At 39.6% G+C, this 22861-nt stretch overlaps 1 protein-coding gene across 1 annotated transcript in view; it reads left to right on the top strand.

The window, feature by feature from the left end:
* The window catches only part of LOC119901248 (inactive N-acetylated-alpha-linked acidic dipeptidase-like protein 2), a 755283-nt gene that overhangs the window by 538287 nt on the left and 194135 nt on the right, over nt 1-22861 (top strand). Inside the window, exon 9 of the mRNA XM_038716832.1 lies at nt 6842-6985. Coding sequence (XP_038572760.1) covers nt 6842-6985 — 144 coding nt within the window. The remainder of the gene's footprint in view (nt 1-6841; nt 6986-22861) is intronic.

The raw sequence follows: 22861 nt of genomic DNA, 5'->3' as shown, positions 1-22861 counted from the left end.
TCGCATCAGCTGATGGCCTGTGGTGAAATACGTAAAAACTACACTCAGATGTTGGACCCTTTGATATGGTTAGCGGTATAATGACACGCATATACGTATGTAGTTGCTGACAATACGCAAAGGTGCATAGCTGCAGACAGGTAGTCTATAGTTATAAAGAGCCAGTAGTTTAATCATTTACATGATAACAACTGGAACAGCAGTTGGTTTTCCACAGCCTTACAATGTGGAAGTATGAATAAATAAAAATCTCAGCAGACCAGGGCTACAGAGCTTCTGACAGTTGGTCAGGGTTATTGTCTCCCCAGTCCACTGACACACTTTTTTTTACTTTTTAATGGACAAGACTGATGCCAGAGTGGCTCAAATGGTAAAGACATGGTCAAACCATGTATCCCACCCTTACTATGAGGGGGGTCAGCTACCATTCAACAAAATCATATCAGACTGTTTGTTGTCATGGCTCCACAATGGTGAATCAAGCTCCCCTGTGAAATCAGGTCAGCAGAAACTCTACACAACTTCTGTCACAGACTGAAAACTCATCTGTTCAGGCTGCACCTTGGCCCATAAAAAAACCCATCTGATCTCTTATTGTTTCTAAATGTAGCACTTGAAGCAGCATATTTAATGAAGTTGATGTAGTTGGATGATTCTTGCAATTTTTTGGTTTTATGCACAGAATCATAAGCTAAATAAATGCCTGGGCTTGTATTTTCAAAACATAGTCAAGCTAGCCCACAGGACCATCATCTTGTTCTTGATCTGGAAATTCTTTTGATGCCACAGTTTTGCCAGCTATTGTTTTGCATTTTTTAATGCCATTTATATGTGACACTATATAAAAAGGTTTTGAAATTTATTTGAGTAAGTGATTGAACATGTAATCTTGAAACAACAGTCCAATATGTCTCCAGTAAACCAGGACTGCTTGTTAGCAACAGCTTGGGTGTGTGTGTAAGGTTTAAAGCAGGACAAATGATTCATTTTATTATTAACATTTTCTTGAAATATAGTTTATTTTCCCAATGATACCTACAGATAGTCATAGTTATACTCAAACTCAGAAGCTGGCACCACTATACTATAAACTACACTATACTGGCCAGATGTAAAATAAAACATTCAGTTCATTAAGACATCTCACTTTGACAGGCGTGTCTGTCTATTTGCAGGTCCCCATCTTCACAAAGTTGTCCCTTTTCAATTTCTGAGCATACATTATCTTTTGAGCCACCATAGTGACTAACCATCTGAATCCCAAGTCAACCTCACAAGCTGGATTTAAACTGCCGTAACAGATACTCACATTGACGATATGATTTTACAGGAAATATAACTAATGAGGCCTATAATGACCTATCGGCTCCTAAAACGATTTTGTTTTAGGCTTAGTTTTCCCTCGTTATACCTTTGTTGTGCTTTCAGCAGAATGTAAAAAGTTCACTGGAGGTCCTTGCTTCTCAGTTTAATACAATGTCGTTCTTCTCCCCAGCTTTCTGACATGACTGTCATATTTGATACTAGAAATGTTAGACACTTCTAGAGCTAGTACTGATGTTTTTCTGTTCATCCAACATCCAATGTTAGTATGAGATACAAATGGTTTTGTATAGGAAAAATGTAGTATAATTTTGAGCCAGATCCTTTGCTATGGCAACATTGTTTGCATGAGCTTTAATATAAGTAATATAAGTAAATATTGTGTTTTTGAACATGAAATCCAAAATATGTGATTTCATTTTGTCAAGTTTCAGTAATGTCTTGGGTAGAAAATTTAAGTTTGTCTTGGTGGTTAAAGCATACAAACAGATAATGATAATGTTTTGAAGCAACCACACATACAAATATTATTCATTCAAAAGCAACTTTACTGAGAGAACCAGTTCCATAAACACTACAGACTTGAGCACCCTTAATATAGTTGATGATAATTGATATAATGTAATGTAATATAATGTACCTTTAAATGGAAATAAAGATTATTTAAGCTGAGTAAATGAAAACCTCTTAACAGTAGATTTCATAATGATGCACCCTATGGCAGACTGCTCATCAATCCACCAAGTGTTCACCTGGCCTGGAATTTCAATATTTTGGGGGCAAGGTCACTTGGCCTTTGGTGTGAAATGCCAGGGCAGCAAGGCCATCAAATAAAACAATGATTTAATGTCCACAGAAATTATGAATCTTATCTTAAGGGTTAAAGATAATTTTACATTTATTCTATTTTCTCTATCATTTGGTAATGCTTGTCAAAAAATAACAAGAACAATTTATCAGGGATGCTAGCTGTCAGTCATAGTTGGGGCTGCTGACAGAAATCTATGTCATGAAGTTATACTAAATGGTGTACGATATTCAAATTTTTTTGTGTTAATTTGAATGCCCAGGATAACTTCTATCTAATAGTTTTTAACAACAATTTACAACAATTTGACGTTTTACACTGCAGCCAACACCAAACTTAAACACCAGTATACAGTATGTCAAAGCAGCCACAGCAACTATGCCGTCAACAACACAGAACAAAGAGGGAGAGACATCGCTTGGATGGGGGAGAGAAATTTGACCCCACGAGCAGTTCATTATAGTTTATCATAATGCAGCACAATGAGGATACAGACCTTTCAGTGAGGAAAGCAGCATATATAATATGGATCTGTCTTTCACTCCAGTCTGCAGTGTAGTTCATACATTTCACCGATGAATCACGTAACTGTAGAGTAACATTAGGCTTCATGATCAGAGAAAGTTTTTATATCACGTCAACACTTCTGTCTATATTCACGGTCCCTCTCTTGATCATTCACATGAACTCTCTGGCTTGCCATTGATGCAAGCACTGACTTCATGAAAAGTTGAAGATGTTTCAGCAAAAGATATTTGGTATAACTAAATAGCCAGCCAGCCAAAACCCAGACCTTGTTGATCTTATCGACACATCTCTCTCGCTCTTGTTTGGGCTGCTCAAGCAGGCAGTCCGACTATGGTTTCTTGTCTTATGATTAATTTATCAAACTTTCTAACCTCAGGTCGGTCTGCCTCAGAAGTTCACTCATTCACAGCTTTGCAGCAGTGGCACATCAGGATGAGTTCGATTACATCTCCTGGTTGGCCGGTGCAAGATTTTTGTCAAACTATCGTCATACATCGCCCAGTTTTCCAGCAGTTCATACCAGGCTCTAAATCAAACCTACCACTGTTCATGTGCCCAGCGTTTCACTTGATGATGGTCAATAAGTAAATAAAAATATAAATATTCGGAATCTCAACAAAAGACACTGGTGTCTAAAAAACATATTGACAGGAAAGAGGCAGAGGAGGAATTGACAAAGTTAGCTGGGGCAGTGTGCACCATGGCCCCCATGAAATTCCTGCCCTGGTGTTCATTAACATAACTGAACAGTGACACTTACATTCACTTCTCTTTAATCAGTCTTTTAGGCCTGTGAGTTTCCCTTTTCTTATATGGTGTGTCCTTTGCAACCTGAGGACAGATTTCACATAATATCTCAGTACCTGTGATGAGATCCATCTCAACTGACTCAGCCCCTCAGTTCTATCCACTAGTCCTGTCTCCACTGATAAAGTGCCACTTTATGAGACCTAGGAGATGTTTCCCTCAGTACTTTAGCCCTTGGTACAAGACAATATCATTCTCTGCTAGTGATGGCAGCAGTCTGGTACACTTGGCATAGTTCCTTCTCTGTCTTATCCAGTATTTCTCCTTCCTGGCCTCAGCTTTGTGGTCCCCTCCCACTAGGTGTTCTGTTGATGGAATGCAAGTTTTTTGTAGTTCTGCTGGGGACCACTGTTTTTGGAATCTCATGTGGAGAAGATTAACTGATTTTGTATGCTTGATCACCTGTTTTGACATAAGGTTTGAAGTTTAATTTTGGTGGAAATCTACCGCAACTAGATCTTTCCCACTTAGGTGGAATATGTCTGTTCCCACTATGCTCTGTTACTGTACTGCTACAGCACTTCAGAATGCTTTCACATCTGTAATTTGGTCCATTTGGTCCTGATTAAAGAAAACATTTAGTTAGTTTTGGTCAGGTTCATGTTCACACAGACTCATTACAAATAAATCAAGAGGTAACAGGCCTTTTTACCAGATGGTATTGTATAAATACAGAGATTGTTTTCTTTTTAGTTCACCATATGAACATACAGTGCATCCGGAAAGTATTCACAGCACTTCACTTTTTCCACATTTTGTTATGTTCTTCTGGCAAACTCCAGGCAGGCTGTCTTGTGCCTTTTACTGAGGAGTGGCTTCCGTCTGGCTACTCTACCATACGGGCCTGATTGCAAGGTGTGGACAACTTGGCACGGACAACTCGGCACAACACCAGTGAAGCTGGGTCTCAGTCTCTTCAGCAAGTGTTCCTCTTCTGCCACCAAACACGCTACGTCTACACATGCGCACCGACGACCCAGGGTTACAATATTGGATTTATTTACGCACTTTTAAAAGCATTTATTGAAAGTTTTATTCTTTTTACATGTTAATTTACAGCAGTAAATGTTAAATTGTATATTGTAATGGGCTGTATATTAACTTATCGGGAGAAAACTGGTAGTTCTATGTAACTTCAGACGTTGAGCACCCCCATACCACCAAAATGGCACGATCCTTGTTTCGCTGCGAAGCTTCGACTGTGAGATTGACAGTCGAATCATGCTCCGCCCATTGAAGCATCGAATCTTCGACTATTGGGGGTCAGCAAACACACAATCGAACCAAACAGTTTAAGTGTGAAAGTTACTTGCAGCCAGGTGAAACACAACAAATACCAACTTAAACAATTAAATAAAACATATTATTAGAAAACATATCAAACTAACAGAGATAATTTATGTGTCAAACACCAACCAGTATGACACATGAACCTTTATGGGAAGCTGATTTACCTTGTTTCCTAATAGACAGCAAACCTTTCTTTTTGCAGAAACTTATAATATGCACAGGGGAATGAAATGGCAGTGCTATGAACTGAACCTTCACGGACCCGAAGGGAGGATTAGGAACAAAATCTTATTCTCTTAATCAGGGCAAATCAAACAGTGCAGCCATCTCCATTGCCCTGAGCAATGCCCACATTGGCTGAATGGAGATGTAGAAATGTAGAAATCTCCATCTCTATTAGCAGTCAGTCCACTAGATTCAGAGGATGGAGGAGAGAAAAAAAAGACAACTAGGACATAAAACAATGGTAATGAAGATATTAGTTGCCCTGAAACACATTCACCTGTGAAGGACAAACAATATCTCTGGTAGCTGATGAAAAACACAACATACAAACAACTTAAGCCTTATCATGTGACAGACTCTACTGTGTTCTTGTTATTATTTTTTTCGCATTTATGCTTTGATTAATAGTATACTGGGGAAAGCAAAGGGCAGTATAAGGACATTCTGCATTCCCATCATATCAAATCGACTTACAAGCTGATGGCAGTGACAAGATGTCATGTCAGCTGTATATCATGGCTAAACTTTTCCTGTGACTCCCTGGGACTACCTGTATGTACCGTAACCATGCCATCTATCTGCAAGACCTTTGACATCTTATTTCACAGTGAACATAAAGGTGAAAAAATAAACTATTGATAGGTAGTTAGTAAGTAAATAAATAAATCTTCAACTGAATAGATTGTAATATCAATTCTATATATCTTTCGTACTGTATATGTCTTAGTTGATCAAATCAGTTAGTAACATAAAATTCAGTCTTACATTACAGGGTTTCAGAGGTACATGCAATTGACTGCCATTGCAATGAAAAGAGACACTATAACTGTTATCAATTGTAGCACTGGAAACAGAAGGGGCCTAAAACAGAACCTTGAGGAATTCCATATTTTAGGTCTGTAATAATAAATTACCTGTGACAACAGACAAATCAATCAATCAATCAATCAATCAATCAGTCAGTCAGTATTTATTTATATAGCACTTTACACCAACCAACAGGTGTCCAAAGTGCTTTACATCAACCAACAATAAACAACACAGCATTCAATAAAAGACAAGAAAAAACATGAAGCCTAGAAAACAGTAAGCCATGTAAGGTTACCTAAAAACCTCAGAAGAAGAGGGAAGTTGTTGCACCAGTACTGTGTATTAAAAGCCATTCTAAATAAATAAGTTTTAAGTTTTGATTTAAAATGAACAACATCCGTTATAGTGCGAATGTCAGTGGGGGGCATGTTCCAGAGTTTTGACAATCGCCCCACTGTTTGTACCTCGACCTTGGGACTTGATCCGAAGACCACAACAGCCGACTTTGCCAACCCAAAGTTAAAAACTCAGACAAATACCCCGGGGCTAGGCCATGGAAGGCTTTGAAAACAAACAATAAAATCTTGAAATCGATTCTAAAACGCGGAAGCCAGTGTAGTGTAAATAGAACGGGAGTGATGTGTGCACTTGTGCAAGTTGAAGACGCGAGGTGAACTAATAAAGGCGTGAATAGAATTTTTTAGATCATGCCTATTAAGAAAAGGCTTTACTTTAGCCAGGAGACGAAGTTGGAAGAAGCTCGTTCTGAGAACATTGCTAATCTGCTTGTCAAATTTCATGCTGCAATCGAATGTCACACCCACATGTTTGACAGTTTGCTTGGCTCATGAAGTCAGAACTCCCAGACTTGAAGCTGGATTGTTTGACATGCATTTAGTACTGAAGATAATACAGTCAGTTTTATCTTCATTTAGATTAAAACTGACATTACAAGTGAATGCCTGTCTCTTTTTTGACTGATATGCTTTCATTCAGATGTTCACTTTGCTTTCCTTTGATTCTCTTCCGGATTTTTTTATTCCTTTCCAGCCGAAATGTCAAGAGCAGCTGGAGGAAATCTGACATCCCTGTTGGTTCAGCCCATCTCTGCCTTCCTGGCAAAGACGTTACTGTCTTCTCCATCCACAGGCCAGGGAGACTCGTGTATTCCTCTAGCCATGCCTCCCAACGCAGGTAAATATGCAAAATACAATTTACAGAGTTGCTGCTTAAGCCTCATTGTGAATAATATTTTCACAATTATTTCTATCAATTATATATAAACTGGAATTATGTGCAACCACATAATTTATCAGCCTCAAAGATGAACAATTCAAATATAAAGGTCCCAAATAAATTACTTCACAAATGTTTAATAAAGATAAATCCACATGTGCACAGTCAACCTTATCACTTGTTTGACCAGAAATTTAGAAAAATAATAATAATTGCATAATGTGCATAATAATTTATGAATAATTACAATCATATTTATAAAATGGACATAAGCTTAAGCCTTATGAAAGCTAAGCCTTCTGCTTTGTAGTTTCACCAGTACAGTGTTAACTCTGTCACAGCAAGTAGGGAATTTGTCTGTCCAGGATATATGTGCTTTATGGATTTGTAGAAGGCTTAACACCGTGTCCTCTGTGTTGTCTTGTGGGAGTACTATGAAGAAGAATGGGACATTGTCACTGTCCTTTTACCACCAGAGAGAAAATTAAGTCAAGTGTGTTTTTGGTGAGTGTTGGACTCCACCAAGGTTATGCCCAGTCCCGTTTGTGATTGAACTGATCTGAAGTGAAGGTGTGCAAGGTTTTGTGCATGGTTAAGGTACAGTATATAGTGGAAGACTGACTGATCTCTGCTGCATTTGTAGTGATACAGGTGCTATAGAGGGCTATTGTTATGAAGAAGAAACTGTGCCTGAAGGCAACGCTCTTGTTATACCAGTCAATCAACATTTCAACCTTTCCCCATGCGCTCACCCCAAGGCATAAGAGCAGGAGCTCAGATATCCAGGAGGAGTTTGAAGTAAAAAACAGTGTTCCTTTGTCATTCAGGCATCTAGTTAAGATATCCCCAAGATGCCTCTCTATGCATTTTCCTAGGTATATCCAACAAGGAGGACATATGCATATTTAACTGTACATATTAAGCCTAACGCTTTAGCATTCCTCATAAAGAGCTGGAGGAGAAGAATATCTGGACTTTGCTTAGCCTGCTGCCACCACATTCTGGACAGAAACAGAAAGTGATTCTATTTGTGTCTGTAGACCAAAAACCATAAAATTGCAACAGTCACTTCTGGGTAGACAACTATTTAAAGATATGTTGTTGAACACTGTGGTCGGTCCTATGTTTATGTGCTTTTTTAGGTACTGTATTGTTTTGTTAGAGGCTTCGATAAGCCAGATCTACCCAACAGCAATATCTCACCACCGGTCAGACTGGTTTGGGGGTTAGCTTAAGCTCTCATTTTCTGTGGCCCAACAAGTAAATTTGGTTTTCAATTTAATATTAGTGAAAGTGTTTTTTTACGAGATGTAAACACTTTGAAATAGCATCATAAAAAGAGAAAAGATTTAACATGTTGCTGACATTAAATTGTACACGTGATTCAGTGTGTGATTGTGGACAAACATTGGACTTGGTTCTATATCTGTCAACATGTTGAGATTAATCTAAGAAAATGAAACATTCCAAGTGTTAGGCATGATTGTGGTGTGGATTATATTATCATTTGTACTACAAATGATAATATAATGTAATATTCTACAAACGTCCTGCTGCAATCCAATTACAAGCTTTGTAGGGATTTCTTGATTTATTACCTTAGTAAACACTTGCGTAATGAGTTTATGGTCTCATCATTAGTTTCAAGTTCTTCAGTACAGCATGATGTTCATTTAGTAAATAATGGTCCAATTTAGAGTAAAATAGACAACAGCAGCATAGGCTTTAGGGCGGGACTACCTAGTGACTAATAAGTTGCTATCGTAGTGGAACTTCAGCACTGCACCTGTTTCTTTTCTGAAAAGCCTATTAGGGTGGCTACCAACAGTGTGGTGACATGAGTTTAATTTATGGTGGCTCACCATTGCAAAACGACCAGGTGCCAGTAAAGCAATATCAATATAAAATTTAACATTGGCAGATACTTCATTTACTACTACAATTTTAAAGTTTAGACCCAGGTCAAAAGCACGGTCCCTAGTTTACCGGCAGTCAGTGGAGTGCTTTCATGAAGACTCTTCTGCCTCCAATCAGTGTATGTAGGTCTACACAGTGGGGGCGGGGTGACATTAACACTTCAAGTGTAAAAGCCAGGATCAGAGTTAAGAGTAAGGGTGCGTTCCATTTGACGTAGGAAGTCGGAATTTCCGAGTTGAAAGTTCAAAATTTCAAAGGGAACGCCCCCTTAAGTCGGCTTTCCGACTTGGGAAGTCGGGAGAACCGCACTACCCTGACTTCGTGATCCAAGATGGCTGTCGGGGTATCAAAAGTTAGTGAAAGCTGTAGTTTATACTGTTTATTAGCTCTTCTGTGTCCTTGTGACTCTTAGAAATGTTCGTACAGTGCTGTCCAGCTGCTGTCTGTGGATGTGTTGCTACAGTGTTTAGTATGAGTAAATACCACACAATGTGTTTTTTGTTTTATCAACCGGCGAATCAATAACTAACCTGGCTATTTGTAAACAATGGCTGGCCGAGCGAGGTTTTCCGACTCTTTACATTCCAACGGCCCCACAGGCCGTCAGATCCTGGCAGCGGCTTTAGGTATGTGCACACAGCTGATATGTTAACTTCATACTCACACCGTTTGAAAGCTAAAATCTTTGTGATTTGACCAGTGCAAACCATTTCAAGATACAATCACCACAGCGGGTACAATCAACGCCTCTGTCAGACCACCCAGTGTAAGCGAAATTGACACGACTCACCTATGAAGCCTCATAGTAATCCACCGATCGATTATATTCCAACAAAAATGGTCTTGTTACGTTGTCAAAGGTCCAGATGATCCAATCCAGTAAAACATTCAGTCCAAAACACATTATTCCATCAATAAATCCCCAGGACTGCTGCCGCATCGTTTCATATTTGCTGGCAGACGTGGCTTGTATGTCATTATAACCGTAATACCGCCGATTTGAATGTAAACAACTACGATAGCTTGTATTCAAATTAGCTGCTGAACTCTGACCTTTCGAGTGACACCAAATCTGACCCAAAGGAGCTCACATGTCCCTTTCACAGCCTTCAACAGCCTTCAATAGCCCGCGCTGTAAAGAACGGCCAGCCCCTATTATTTGGTGGGTAGGCCGAGCCAATTGCAAGCAATTGTGCCAATGACTGGCACTTTGTCTAGCCAATAAAATTCTGAAAGTAACGATATCCAACTTTAAGTAGGAAGTTCATGATCTACCAGCAAAAAAACACATCTGTGTCGAGCTACCGGCTGATACGGAGCGATGCAGCAGCAGCCGCCTGCCGGCAAGGGGCGGTGCTGTTTTAGAAAAAAAATACGCTAAGATATACACTCAGAAAAACCTGTGTAAAATAGTCATTTTTCATGGTATTGGAATGAAATTTAAACTAGGACTAGGTAATGCTTTATCCTGTGGTCCTCCAGTGTTTTCCAGCTAACAAGTCCTAGCTATAGTTGTCTGCATGCTTTTGTTAGCAAGTATTTTCAAGCGGAAATGAAAAATATATTAGTTTTAGTGTGTTTAAACTTACATTAATCAATTCCAGTAGCACTTACAATTATTCTGTTCTGTGTTATCTTTCAGAGAAGCATGCATATACTCCAAATGGCTCAAGAACTACATTCAATTTACTTTGGATATGCCTTGAATAGGCGTTTTGCATGAATTTTACAGGAATGTTAAGAGGTTAACTGGAACGCTGTCATCTCGGGTGTGACGTCATTCCCAGCTCTGACCTCCGACTTCCGAGGTAAATGGAACACACCATAAGAAGTTCAGAATTAATATTTATACAGTTATACTTACAGTTTTAATTTAGTGATACTTTGTTTTTTTGTTTTTACACCAACTCCTTATCATCTTAGTCAAATATAATGTATCTGACTCTATCAGAGTAGAATTAACTCTGCATTTACTCAAAAACACCACATATTTTACTCTTCTCAATTTTCTGTGTAGGACTAGTATACTAAAAACATTATTTATTAATATTAAATACTACCATTTTAATATTTTATTGATAGTGTTATGTTTTAGTGGTATACTAACGTACTATTCTAATCCTAATAATAATTAGAATACAAGTCAAAAGCTTGAGAATTTGTGTATTGGTCATGTTGCCAATTTTTTTGTGCAGATAGAAATTTATTCTTGTAAATTTTTTTTTTTTTTTCTGAAAATAGCACAACTTTATTCTCGAAATGTCAGAGAACCCAGATATGTGGGATAGATTCTGATATGCAGAAAGTTTTGAACAGAAAACTTCTTTACTGTTTTGCAGGTTGACCTCATCCACAGCTGATTCTAATGACATTGTATTATTCTACAACTATATTTTATGAATTTATACATTTGTAGTAGCAGTAGGATGTAAGTGGTAGTATTAGCAAATTATATACAGTATAATATTAGAAATATTAACAATAGTAGTAGTAGTAGCAAGTAGCAGTAGCAGAAATCCTACTGCTAAGCATTTGTGGGACTCGGGTATGTTTGAATTAAATTAGTTTGTGTGTCATACATGCCTAAATGCATGCGCAATGCATATCTTTGCTCGATAACCACACTGAAAGGCAAAGAAAAGTCTGTCTGCAAAGAGGCGAGACAAGATAATTATTCAAATGGGGGAAACAGGGCACACTTTCAAACTTCTGTCCTTGAAGGCATTCATGGTGGTCCACTCATTTATACGTACAAAATCTAATGGAAGTACTTAAGAAAAAAATATATATCTTAAGAGAAAAGTTCAAACCCTGCCTACTTTCTCACATCAACACACATGGCCAGTCACTGCTTGAATTAAGCTTGAATGTCAGATTGTCGGTTTTGGAAAGTTGGAAATCTCTCCACAGTTTTGACATTGAAAAAATGTGGGGGTTTAAGGGACGGTTCAACGATTTGACATGCTTGTAATGCTCTGACACCTTAAAACTAATGACTAATGCACTACCTGTAAACTGTCCTCCTTGGAAAAAATAACAGCAGCAATCAACAAAATGTCCGACACGATAATTATCGTTCCGATAAAGGCCCTGAAAAATTTGGGCATATTCCGTTCTTGGAAGCATGTCAAAATGAATTTTGGCCAAGAGTTCAGCCTATAAGAATTAAACAATGCTAACATGCGCCGATTCTGTTGTTGCACTCTGTGAGTCATGTTGCTGCGCGTGCATAGAGCCACGCAGACGCAGTGCAGTGCAGGCAGCTAGAGCCAAACAAACATGTCGCCAAGGTTCGGATGTTTTTCACTTTTTCAGAAGAAGACAGCATATTGTATATGGTCCTTCCTCCTGTCCTCCTTCCCTCTTTCTCTGCTGTTATTTACTGCAGGTTACAATGTGCCATTTTGAAGCTGCATGGCAAACTAAGCTGAACAGTTAGACTACAGACAGCTTTCAATTTAGCATGTTTGTATATTTAGCTAATTGCCAAGCTAGCGTTAGAGCAGTGTGCCTTTATAACATAGAGGATGAGAAACTGTGGACAGAGCAGGTTAAACCCCTTCTACATGTGCTTGTTAAACAGATGTATTGATAAAGTATTGTCTTTTACTCGTGAGGTTTACAGTAATGAGAGAAGCTTTTGTCAACTCGAGTAGTTTAGTTACCTTCACTTCACTGTCTCCACCACGGCCTGTCTCTGCGCTGGCCGCTGTGTGCGCCCGCATGTCTGTGTTCGTGTGCAAGAGGTGACAAAGAGCAGCAGAGGCTGCAGCCTGATAATAAAGAGTACGATCTTATGGCTTTTCGACATAGGCACATGCAGGGCTGGACTGGGACAAAAAATCGGCCCTGGCATTTTTGGCCCAGGCGGCCCACCAAAATCGGTTGCACATCCTTCATCAATACACCATCCTTGCTTTTAAGGGCTTAGATTAGGGGTTTGACAAAACTCGTAGCCCATGAGACTTGGCACTGCACAATAGTGGGGTCACGACAACAAGATGACAATATATTTTAATAGGCTTAGTATTTGGGAAAAACAATTTATTGAGGAAATAGAAGATTTTAAACATTAAACACTTAATTTCCTGCTTTCTGGGTACATACTTGTATCAAAACTGCTACCTTGTTATGCCATTTGTCAAACTTAACCCTATAAATCATTAAGCTACATTTAAATGATTAAAAATCATAGGCCATATAAATACATTTATTATGATTTGTATCATTACTACTGATAATAATTTATTTTTTTAATTTAAGAGAAGAGGGTCTGGGGATCCTGCCCCTGAAAATCTGGACTTTAAATACTTCATTTCCTGCATTCTGGTGAATTTGTACCAATTCATTGAGGAAATGTCTTTATTTATGTAGAAGGAAACACAAAATTCAGGTGACCATTCAAAAAATAAAAATATAGTGTAATATAGTGCTGTAAGGCTCTCAGGCATTCTGTATTGCTGTCAAATATGTTTCTCCTGTTTTTTATTTTATTTCATCCCTGCTGTGTGAGTCAACACACATGCAGGCATGACTGAAGTAACCTAAAGTCTTTAAATGTGCACGCTGCACCTTTTCACCTCAATGATAAATGAATTAATTTTAATTCAGTTATAAACCCCTGCACCTTAATAGCTCCTATGTTTCAGTAGCTTTTCTTCTCATGTTCAGAACTTTCCGCACATTGAAAATCTGTCCCACATATCTTTGACATTTGCACAATAATAATTTGAGATATAATATTAGGAGATATAATGACAATGAAGTCATTATATTTTAACTAAATCTACCTGCCCCACTGCTGTGCATTACCCTGTCTTATTGCTCTGCTGATATGGTAGTAGGCTGCTACCCCCTATAGGCCGTCTGACAGACAGAGAGCCCATCTGGGACTGTACTGTATGTGACGAGCTCACTGCTGTTCATCAGAGGTAGAAAACACACAGACAGAAATATCACCACACATCCACACACATGTTCACTTCAGCACCTTTGATAAAGTGCAGCTCACAGCCGCTTCAGAGGGTATTAAGCATCCTGGAGCAGAGAGACAGTCAAACAGAGCAAAGCAAAGAGACAGCAGAGAGAGCGTCAGGTGTCTGTGTCGCGGTCAGGTGTGTCATGTTATTCTCTCACTACTTTGCGGCAATTGTTAACAGTTTGTGTAGCAAATACATTGACTAGACGCTGACCGACAACATTTATATTTAAATGTTTTGATGGTCAAATCATTCGGGGGTTAATGCCCCAGAAAAATTACCTGGCGACGCCAGGTCCATCATGGCTTTCCATGTAGGCATGTGGAAGGGAGTTTCCACAACAAAGCCATATCGCCAACGGTTTTACAATGCACAAACATATTGGGTCTTTCTTCCAATAGGGGCGTCCGATCAGAAAATACTTAAATGTGGCGTTCAAGAGGGAAAAACCTATTGACATTACATTTGGAATAAGTTACGAAGTATTAAGTAGCAACAGCAAAAATAGCAATTATAGTTAGTGGTGATATTACCATCAATATTTTTGGAGGGATTTTAAATCTTTAATACCTGTGTGTCTGAATCTTTCTTAAGAGGCTTTTCCAAGCCAAAATGTAACATCTCTAAGCAACTTCAATAGATTGTGTTTTGGTATTGAGTTTCAAGAGCCCATATGTTTTAGCCCTAGGTGTAGATAAAGGAAAAAAACAAGAGGAATAAAGGTAAGGAGGCATGCAGAGATAACATTTAGTCTATATGTTATAGTCAGTTGTACCTGTCGCCCCATATGCACTGGTTAGTGACTCGTGTAGAATGTTACTCATTCCATCATTTTAAGTCTCTCCTAACACACTGCAACCCAAAAAGATTAGCATTCATAGGAGCTTTATATATAGGCTTGCTCTCTAACCCTTCTTTTATTATATTACCTTTTTTATTGTAGTTGTATGTCGTCCTTGGTCTTGTTATTTTGCGCTGCTTAATTACTTGAACTATTTTTATTGCAGTACAGTTTTGATTGCCTTGAAATGTGACTTGACTTCTGGGCGCGCCTCATGCTCAGGTCATCATAAATGAGATGCAGTTGTTAATTAGCCTACTAAATAAGGTGAGAGATGAGATGCAGGGACCTGCTAGGAGCCACGAGATCTTCCTCCACACAAAAGGAGAACGAATAGATAGATGGAGGGATTAAATTAAACAGGTACTTTTGTTATGAGTGGGGGTTCAACGTCTCTCCTTGAAGGCAAAGAAAGACACTAAAACTTGAGGGAATCCAACCAGGACATTACAGACCCTCAGGGTAAAAATGGCCATAAAATGCTTGTGAAAAAATTACAAAGCGCTCCTACAAAAGAGGACAGAAATCAGCCTTTACCAGCAAAGTCATTTCTCTCGCATTGAAAGGCAGGCTTGTCTCCTTTTAAGCAGCCCACATACCAATTAAAGCAGAAAATGTCTAAAGAAAAAGAAAAAGAAATATATAGCGAGAGAGTTTAATTTCCTTTGCCAGAAAGAGATTAATAGATGATAAGAGGGCAGCAGGGATATTTTCCTGTCATTCAAACATGAGGGGGCTGTGAAGAAATAAAAAGAAAGGAGAGAGAAAGAAGCCAAATAGGAGAAAATAAGGTGGGGGTGAAATAGGTCATGGATGAAGGAAAGGAAAGTGTAATTTCTTACACTTAACTCTTGTGGTAACTAATTGTGTTGATGGTTTTAGTTTCATCTTCTCAGGTTTTGAGATATGTGGCGACCCCCGAGGCAATGCAATGGACAACTTTAGAGTGCATTTTATGTTTTCAACATTGAAAAAGATATTTTAACAAGACTAAGAGTGTATAGCGATGCTAGGTGCTCTGTGTGGCTGTACTTTGAGCTTTGCTTTGACTTAAATGCTAACATAAGCACGCAAACATGCTTACAATGACAATGCTTCCATGTTGATAAGTAGCAGGTACTGTATAATGTTTACCATGTTAACCATGTCTGGAAACCATGAATGTACAAATATTGAGATATTTTACTGAATAGGTAGAAATGTTGACTTGCTCGTGGTGCTAGGGGAAAATCAGGGGATTACTAAAATGATTAAAATGTGTCCTGTAGGGACCTTGAGTTATGTAGCAAATACTATGACAATTCATCCAGTAGTTACGGGATGGATATTTTGCCCTGAACCGCAAGTGTCATCTTCATTGTGGTGCTAGGGAGGGATTACCAAAGTCACTAAGATTCATTCTCTGGAGACCAGGTATGTCTATAAAAATGTCATGGCAGCCAACAGTTGTTGAGATATTTCAGTCTGGAAGTGTTGGACTGCTGAAAGGCTGATATTGTCATCTCTAGAGCCATATTGAAAGCGGCTATAAATTTAACAAGAACATTTCATCACTCCCATTTAAGCTATCATAGTTTTCTTGAGGGTTGACCTACACTAAATGGTTTCTACATGTATACTTAATTACATGAAGTTTGTGTGAATCAAACAACACCTCAAGCTTGTGACTGAAATCACCACTATAAGATAGATATATAGTTTGATTCCCGGTCAGGGCAAGCTCCTAATGCTACTTGTCTACCTCAGGCATTTGTGAAACTGCAAATACAAGAGCTATACTGGCTCGGACGTCGCCTGGGTCAACAAGGTCTGCGTCATGTGCTAGGGAACCAGACCTGATGACAAATGGGCTACTGGAACAAGACATCAATGGACTAGAGCAGAAAATATGGATCTGATGCAATGCTACTATACAAGCAATCCCGGAGAAAGGGGTTAGATGCAGAGACTGTGGCATATATGGATGCTTCGAAACCCATCATCAACACTGAGAAAGAAGCAACTCCTAGCTCAGTGTTCTTACATCCGCAAATGGCAACTCCTATCACAACTAGAGATTGATGAGGTACAACAAGAGGGAACCAGGACGACAGGTCAGCGGGGGGATGTCATCATCAACCCCACACTCAGAAATTGGGTCCCAAGCCCCAATAACTACAAGCCCTTACGGCACAGAATCACTCAACATAAGGGCGACTGACCTACGATTGAAGATCATAACCAAGCTGGATCCCTAGCTAACTGACAAAGTATCCTCTGAACTGTCCAGGATGAAATGACAGATCCAGGAGTACATCAGGAAGATGGCCCCCAAAGATGAAGGGCTTAGTAAATAAGCCTCAGGCAGCAGAAACCCGAGGGTGAGGACAGGGAAGACCCTTCATGAAGAGACAAGCCGCTGCACGGCATGTACCACAGACAAATAGAAGAAGTGGCTGAAATTAAGAAATCCTACCAGTGGCTGGAAAAGGCTGGACTAAAGGACAGCACAGAAGAGCTAATCATGGCGGCACAACAACAGGCACTCAGTACAAGATCAATAGAGGCTGGGGTCTACCACACCAGGCAGGACCCCTAGTGCAGACAGCAGGGTGGAAGATGCAGGCAGGTAGTGCGTACATGGAATGCCATAACCAGGTATCTGGCATAGTGTACAGGAACATCTGCCATGAGTATGGGCAGGAAGTTCCAAGGTCAAAATGGAAGACACCTCCTAAGGTAGTTGAGAATGACCGAGCTAAGATCCTGTGGGACTTAAAGATCCAGACTGACAAACTGGTGATGGCTAACCAACCAGACATCGTGTTGATTGACAAACAGCAGAAGAAGGCTGCAGTGATAGATGTGGCAATCCCAAGCAACAGCAACATCAAGAAGAAGGAACTTGAGAAGCTTGAGAAATACCAAGGACTGAAAGAGGAGCTAGAAAAGATGTGGAAAGTAAGAGCAACAGTGGTGTCAGTTGTAATCAGAGCACTGGGGGCTGTGACCCCCAAACTGGGAGAGTGTCTATCAGCAGATTCCAGGTAAAACATCAGAGGTCTCTGTCCAGAAGAGTGCAGTCCTAGAGACAGCTAAGATACTGCGCAGAACCCTCAATCTCCCAGGCCTCTGGTAGAGGACCTGAGCGTGAGGATGACACATGCCAACCTGCAAGGGGTGAGAGGGGGATTTATATATATATATATATATATATTAGGGCTGACCCCGACTAAGGATTTACATAGTCGAATCAGATCAGAATCGTCAAATCCTGCCTATAGTCAACTGATAGTCGAATTGTGTTTGTGCGCGGCGATTGTGAGCGGCGGGGGGTGGGGGGGGGGGGGGTGTTACACATGCTCCGCTTTAATCTTGAGAATCTCTTTTCATCCAGCTAAATTGAGGCGCTCGCCCTCTCTCACCTGTCATTCAGTGGTCTTGTGCAGAGTTTTACGTGCATTACCGCTGCCGACAACTGCATGCACGTCGCGGGTCTATTTCAAGTAGCCGACTATTTAAAAATGATAATATTATAATATATGAAAATATTCTTTATGTGGTTTATCAACAGTGATAAATTATCTGAAAGTCCCGCGAGGTGCGGACAACTCGGCACTAAACCAGTGAAGCTGGAACTCCGTCTCTTCTGCAAGTGTTCCTCCATTGCCACTGCACACATACACGCTACGCCTACACATACGCACTGATGACTCAGGGTTAGGGTTACAATTTTGGATTTATTCACGCACTTCTAAAACATTTATTGAAAGTTTTATTCTTTTTACATACTTATTTACAGCATTAAACATTGAAATGTATATTGTAATAGGCTGTATATTAACTTATTGGGAGAAAACTGGTAGTAAAATCAAGACGTTGAGCACCCCCATATAGCCAAAATGGCATGTTCCTTGTGTTGCTGCGAAGCCTCGACTGTGAGATTGACAGTCGAATCAGGCTCTGCCCATCGAAGCATCGAATCTTCGACTATTCGGGGTCAGCCCTAATAAATATATATATATACACATTATGTTACTTTCTGCTTAAAGCCTATTTAAATACTAAAAACTAAGCCTACTAAGGTAAAGTTAGGGAAAGATTAGTGCTATAAAACATGGCCGTAGGTTGCTTGCTAGGAATCTTAAACACAGGTTGTTTTTTAGTGTTGGAATTGGTGTTTGTGTTTTTTTGGTGAGGACATTGTGTGACTGTCTTATGGGGCTTTGTACTCGAGTCTGCACAAAGCATCTGCATGAGTCTAACAGCTGTGTCACCACTCTTAGTCCATATAAATTCTCGCCCTAATGTTATTGGGTTTAGTGAGACCTTGCAGTTTTGGCTTGACCCCATCAGGAACTGCTTCACAAAGGATAGCAGGGTTAGAAGCCTTGGCATAGGTGTATGACTGTGTGTGCTGTGTGTTTGTTTAGAGAGAGAGGGAGCGAGAGATGAGATGGATACAGTATTAAGGGGTAATTCCTGCTTTCGAGAGCTTAAATCCCCTCTTACCTCAGCATGATCTCCACAGGCCTCTACCATACTGCCACCTTCCACTCCTCCACTCCCTCATTCTGATTCCTCTGTCTTTCGCTTGAGCCTCCACTCACTCACTCCCTACTGCAGCAGTTGTCTTTCTTTTTTGGGGTGGGGGGGTGGGTCATGCGAGAAGACCGTCATCTCTTGCTGCCCGCATGTTTCCCCATTGTATGTGTGTACGGTCTGTCCATTTCCATTTATTCCCCAATAAATCCAAGCAGCTGGTCACTGACTGGAACACTGCTTTCTGCTGTTTCCCATGTTGCACAGATAACAGTCTCACACACACACACACAAACACATCACATTTATGCACCCATTCTTCCTGAGTGAGTCACACTGACAATCAATGGCGCAACCCCCCAAAAAAGTGGCCAAATACATAAGTACAATTGATCCTTCGATGGGCATGTGTGTGCCACTCTTGTCCCGGTATTTCTTTTTTCAATTACAAGCTATTAGCCCATGGTGTTAGTGCTATTTCAGAAAATTCCAGTGAGTTAATGTTTTTTTGGTGTCAGATTGTTTTATGAGTGTCTTTTATTGACACTTTTGGCCATTTATAGGTGTGTAGAATTTTATCTAAGTAGTATGTGCCTGTCAATGGATGTCTTTTGTGTGTCACATGGTCTGTATTGTATGTCAGAAGCTGTTCCAGCTCTGGCAGAGGCACTGTTGGTTTTGTTGCACATTTTGAGTCTGTTTGTGGGTGCCCATTTGTGTTTGTGCCCACTCTCTGAAGACAGGCATCTATGTAGACTGAGCTTAATGTACGTCCAATCGTTGTGCAAGGTAGACTACTCCTTGAAATGTTTCCATTACATCAAATGAGTTCGAAAGAGGGAGAAAATGGGCGCAAGAAAGGGAGAGAGAAAAAAGGGGATGACAAAGAGAGAGAGCGAGAGAGAGAGCGAGAGAGAGAGAGATGTAATTTGTCTCCAATCGACTGGCTGCACCTCTGACCACTCTTGGGATCCCACAATCATTTGTTTCCATCTGTTTGCCTTCTTTCATTTTCCCCCCTCTCTCCTTAATACCTTTACTCCTTATTTTTCTCTTTTAATTCCATTCAATTAAAGCTGGCTATATTGGCTGGCCATTGGTTAATTGCTCAGGGGCCCTTCTTGGAAATCACCAGACCATAACGAGATAACGCTGTTGACCTCACAGTGTAGTGTATAAATTCGTGCATCTGTATGAGTTATTTAGTTCTTTTTGCCTGTGTGCATATTTACAGTGATGTGCAGTTGTGAATACTGGATCTTTTAAATGACTTGCATATATAAGTTATATCAGTTTTATAGCATAAGTAATTATTATGTGTCCGTACTGTGCAACACACAAACATATAGCATTTTTTATTTTATTATTATGCTTCAACACACATTTTTGCCAGAAAGCCCAACTTGTGGCGTTGCCAAATCATACGCAAACATTCATGAATACATGTTGCACAAGTGTATAAACAACCAGAATTAGTAAATATAAATGTAAAGGTCAAATGCAAATAAAACATCATCAACAACATATCATAAGAACTCAATTTCTGCTTGGAATTACACGGTTCTATCTTGTAAAACATGAAAAGAAGCAATGGTTTACTCTTAATATGTTTTAAACAAAAAAATGTGCTGTAACACAGTGTGCGCATATATGAAATGTAATGTTTCTATGACATTTTTGTGATATTTATTTCTTCTTTTTAGACAAGTCAATTTTTTCTTATTAAACAATGCATTGCAGGTTAGTATAAAGGTCAGTGCTAAATATTTTGTCCAGTGAATGTTAATTTCTGTTACTGATGAGCAGTTAAGAGGCACCTTAGACATAATGTGAAAAGAATTATGTCTAAGGTGTTAAAAGCAGTCTGTACTTGTACTGAAAGGTGCTATACAAGTACAGACCATGTAGTGCTTGCCTGTTAATATTAGCATTAGCTGCCAGACTAACATTAGGAAGCTCGTTTTAGCTGCCCTTTATATGTTCATTTGTTGTGCGGAGCAAATGACCATATATGGAACACCAGCTCCGTCTGGTTCCATATTACATAGAACGGAGCAGTTGGTAGAAAAAGCAGTTCAAAACAGAGCATGCAGAACAGGAGGAAATCTGGGGTTTTAGGTCACAGGGATTTCTTTTAAATACTTTAAACTCATTATTTGAAGCTTTGCCATGTTTAACATGAACATTCAACATTGTAGATAAGTCATACAATTTGGAAAATCATAATAGGTCTCTTTTAATCTTGACTTTGTGTTTCACACGGGACACGAACACTGCTCTCCTGGTTTAGAGTCCGGGTTTTGGTCCTCCATCCACCTCAACCACCTCCTTACTCTGTCTTTTCTGGTAAATATCATATAACTACCTTTACGATAAAAAGCTGACACTACAGGGCTCCCCCCACATGACGCTATAGGGACGTTACAAACTGAGGCTGATGAGTCTTGACCATGCGTCCATATGTGACGAGTCAGGGAGTGAGAATGGGTTGGATAGAACCAATAATTCCAAGGTGATGATGTGTCTGCAACGAACTAGCAAGAATATTCCTGGAAAGCATGCAGGCACATCCAAATTTCCACAAAAATGTTCTAGTATTTATTATATACTTGTTGGCATATCATCCTAAAATTTCTGTAAAGTATTGTTTCCTGCCTGTTGTCAACTTTGCAACCAGAGTTTAAAGTTTAGGTGGGATAGATAGGGATACATCCCTGCTTCTGTTTTTTTTTTGCATATGTAAAATTACATTACATACAGTATATTTACATCCCACCATCTGCATTTCTCTTGAGTTTTGCTGCACTCTTTCTGTCTTTTATTTCTATTTGCTCATCCGGGTAAATAGCTTCTGTGTTTCCTTATGTCTGTGGTCATGTGTCTGCATGTGTTGGTGTTTGTGTCTAAGAGAGCTTGTCCACCTCTCTCATCTTGTCAGCCCTTTTAGATTGATTAATTCACTGAACACACCCTGTTCCCATCAGGGCCCAGGGCTGTGGCTCTGACTTTATCTGAGTGGTCTGTCTGTTGACCAGACAATTACCAAGCTAGTCCATCACGGGTTCCAAGGCTGACTGATCATATCCACACATTTACACACTTACACACAGGCATACACATACACACACTTTTCTGCTAATTCTAGTTTGTGTGTTCATTCATCTTCATGCTTCTTATCTAACTTAAAGTCAGAGGCTTCACTAAAGTGTATGTTGGGTGTGTTGACCGAAAGAGTGCAGGGACTGGGGGAAGTGTGACCGAGTCACATCGCTCTGCTGACGCATCATAAAGCCCCACTTAAGCTTTTGATTGGCTAAGTTGTCTACAACTGTTACATTTTTATTTGTGGTTCATTATGGTGTTCTGATGGAGCTTATTGACAATAAAATAAGTTTGTCACGGCTCATAAAAACAACCCTTTACATTCTTTGAGGCTGCACTCTAGATATTTTATTGTTAATATATGCTTGTTTGCTCCCATTCAGACACAAGAACATTTGTAAGGTCAGCCACTGATCTTGAGCGCAAAGGCCTTGGTTGTTTTCAGGGTTTCAGTTCATCCCAAAGGTGTTGGAT

The sequence above is a fragment of the Micropterus salmoides genome, unplaced genomic scaffold, assembly GCF_014851395.1.
Source record: "Micropterus salmoides isolate LMB-PRFRI ecotype aquatic unplaced genomic scaffold, ASM1485139v1 Ms_hic_scaffold_13, whole genome shotgun sequence".
Taxonomy (NCBI): Eukaryota; Metazoa; Chordata; class Actinopteri; order Centrarchiformes; family Centrarchidae; genus Micropterus; species Micropterus salmoides.
This window is presented reverse-complemented; position numbering and strand designations above follow the sequence as displayed.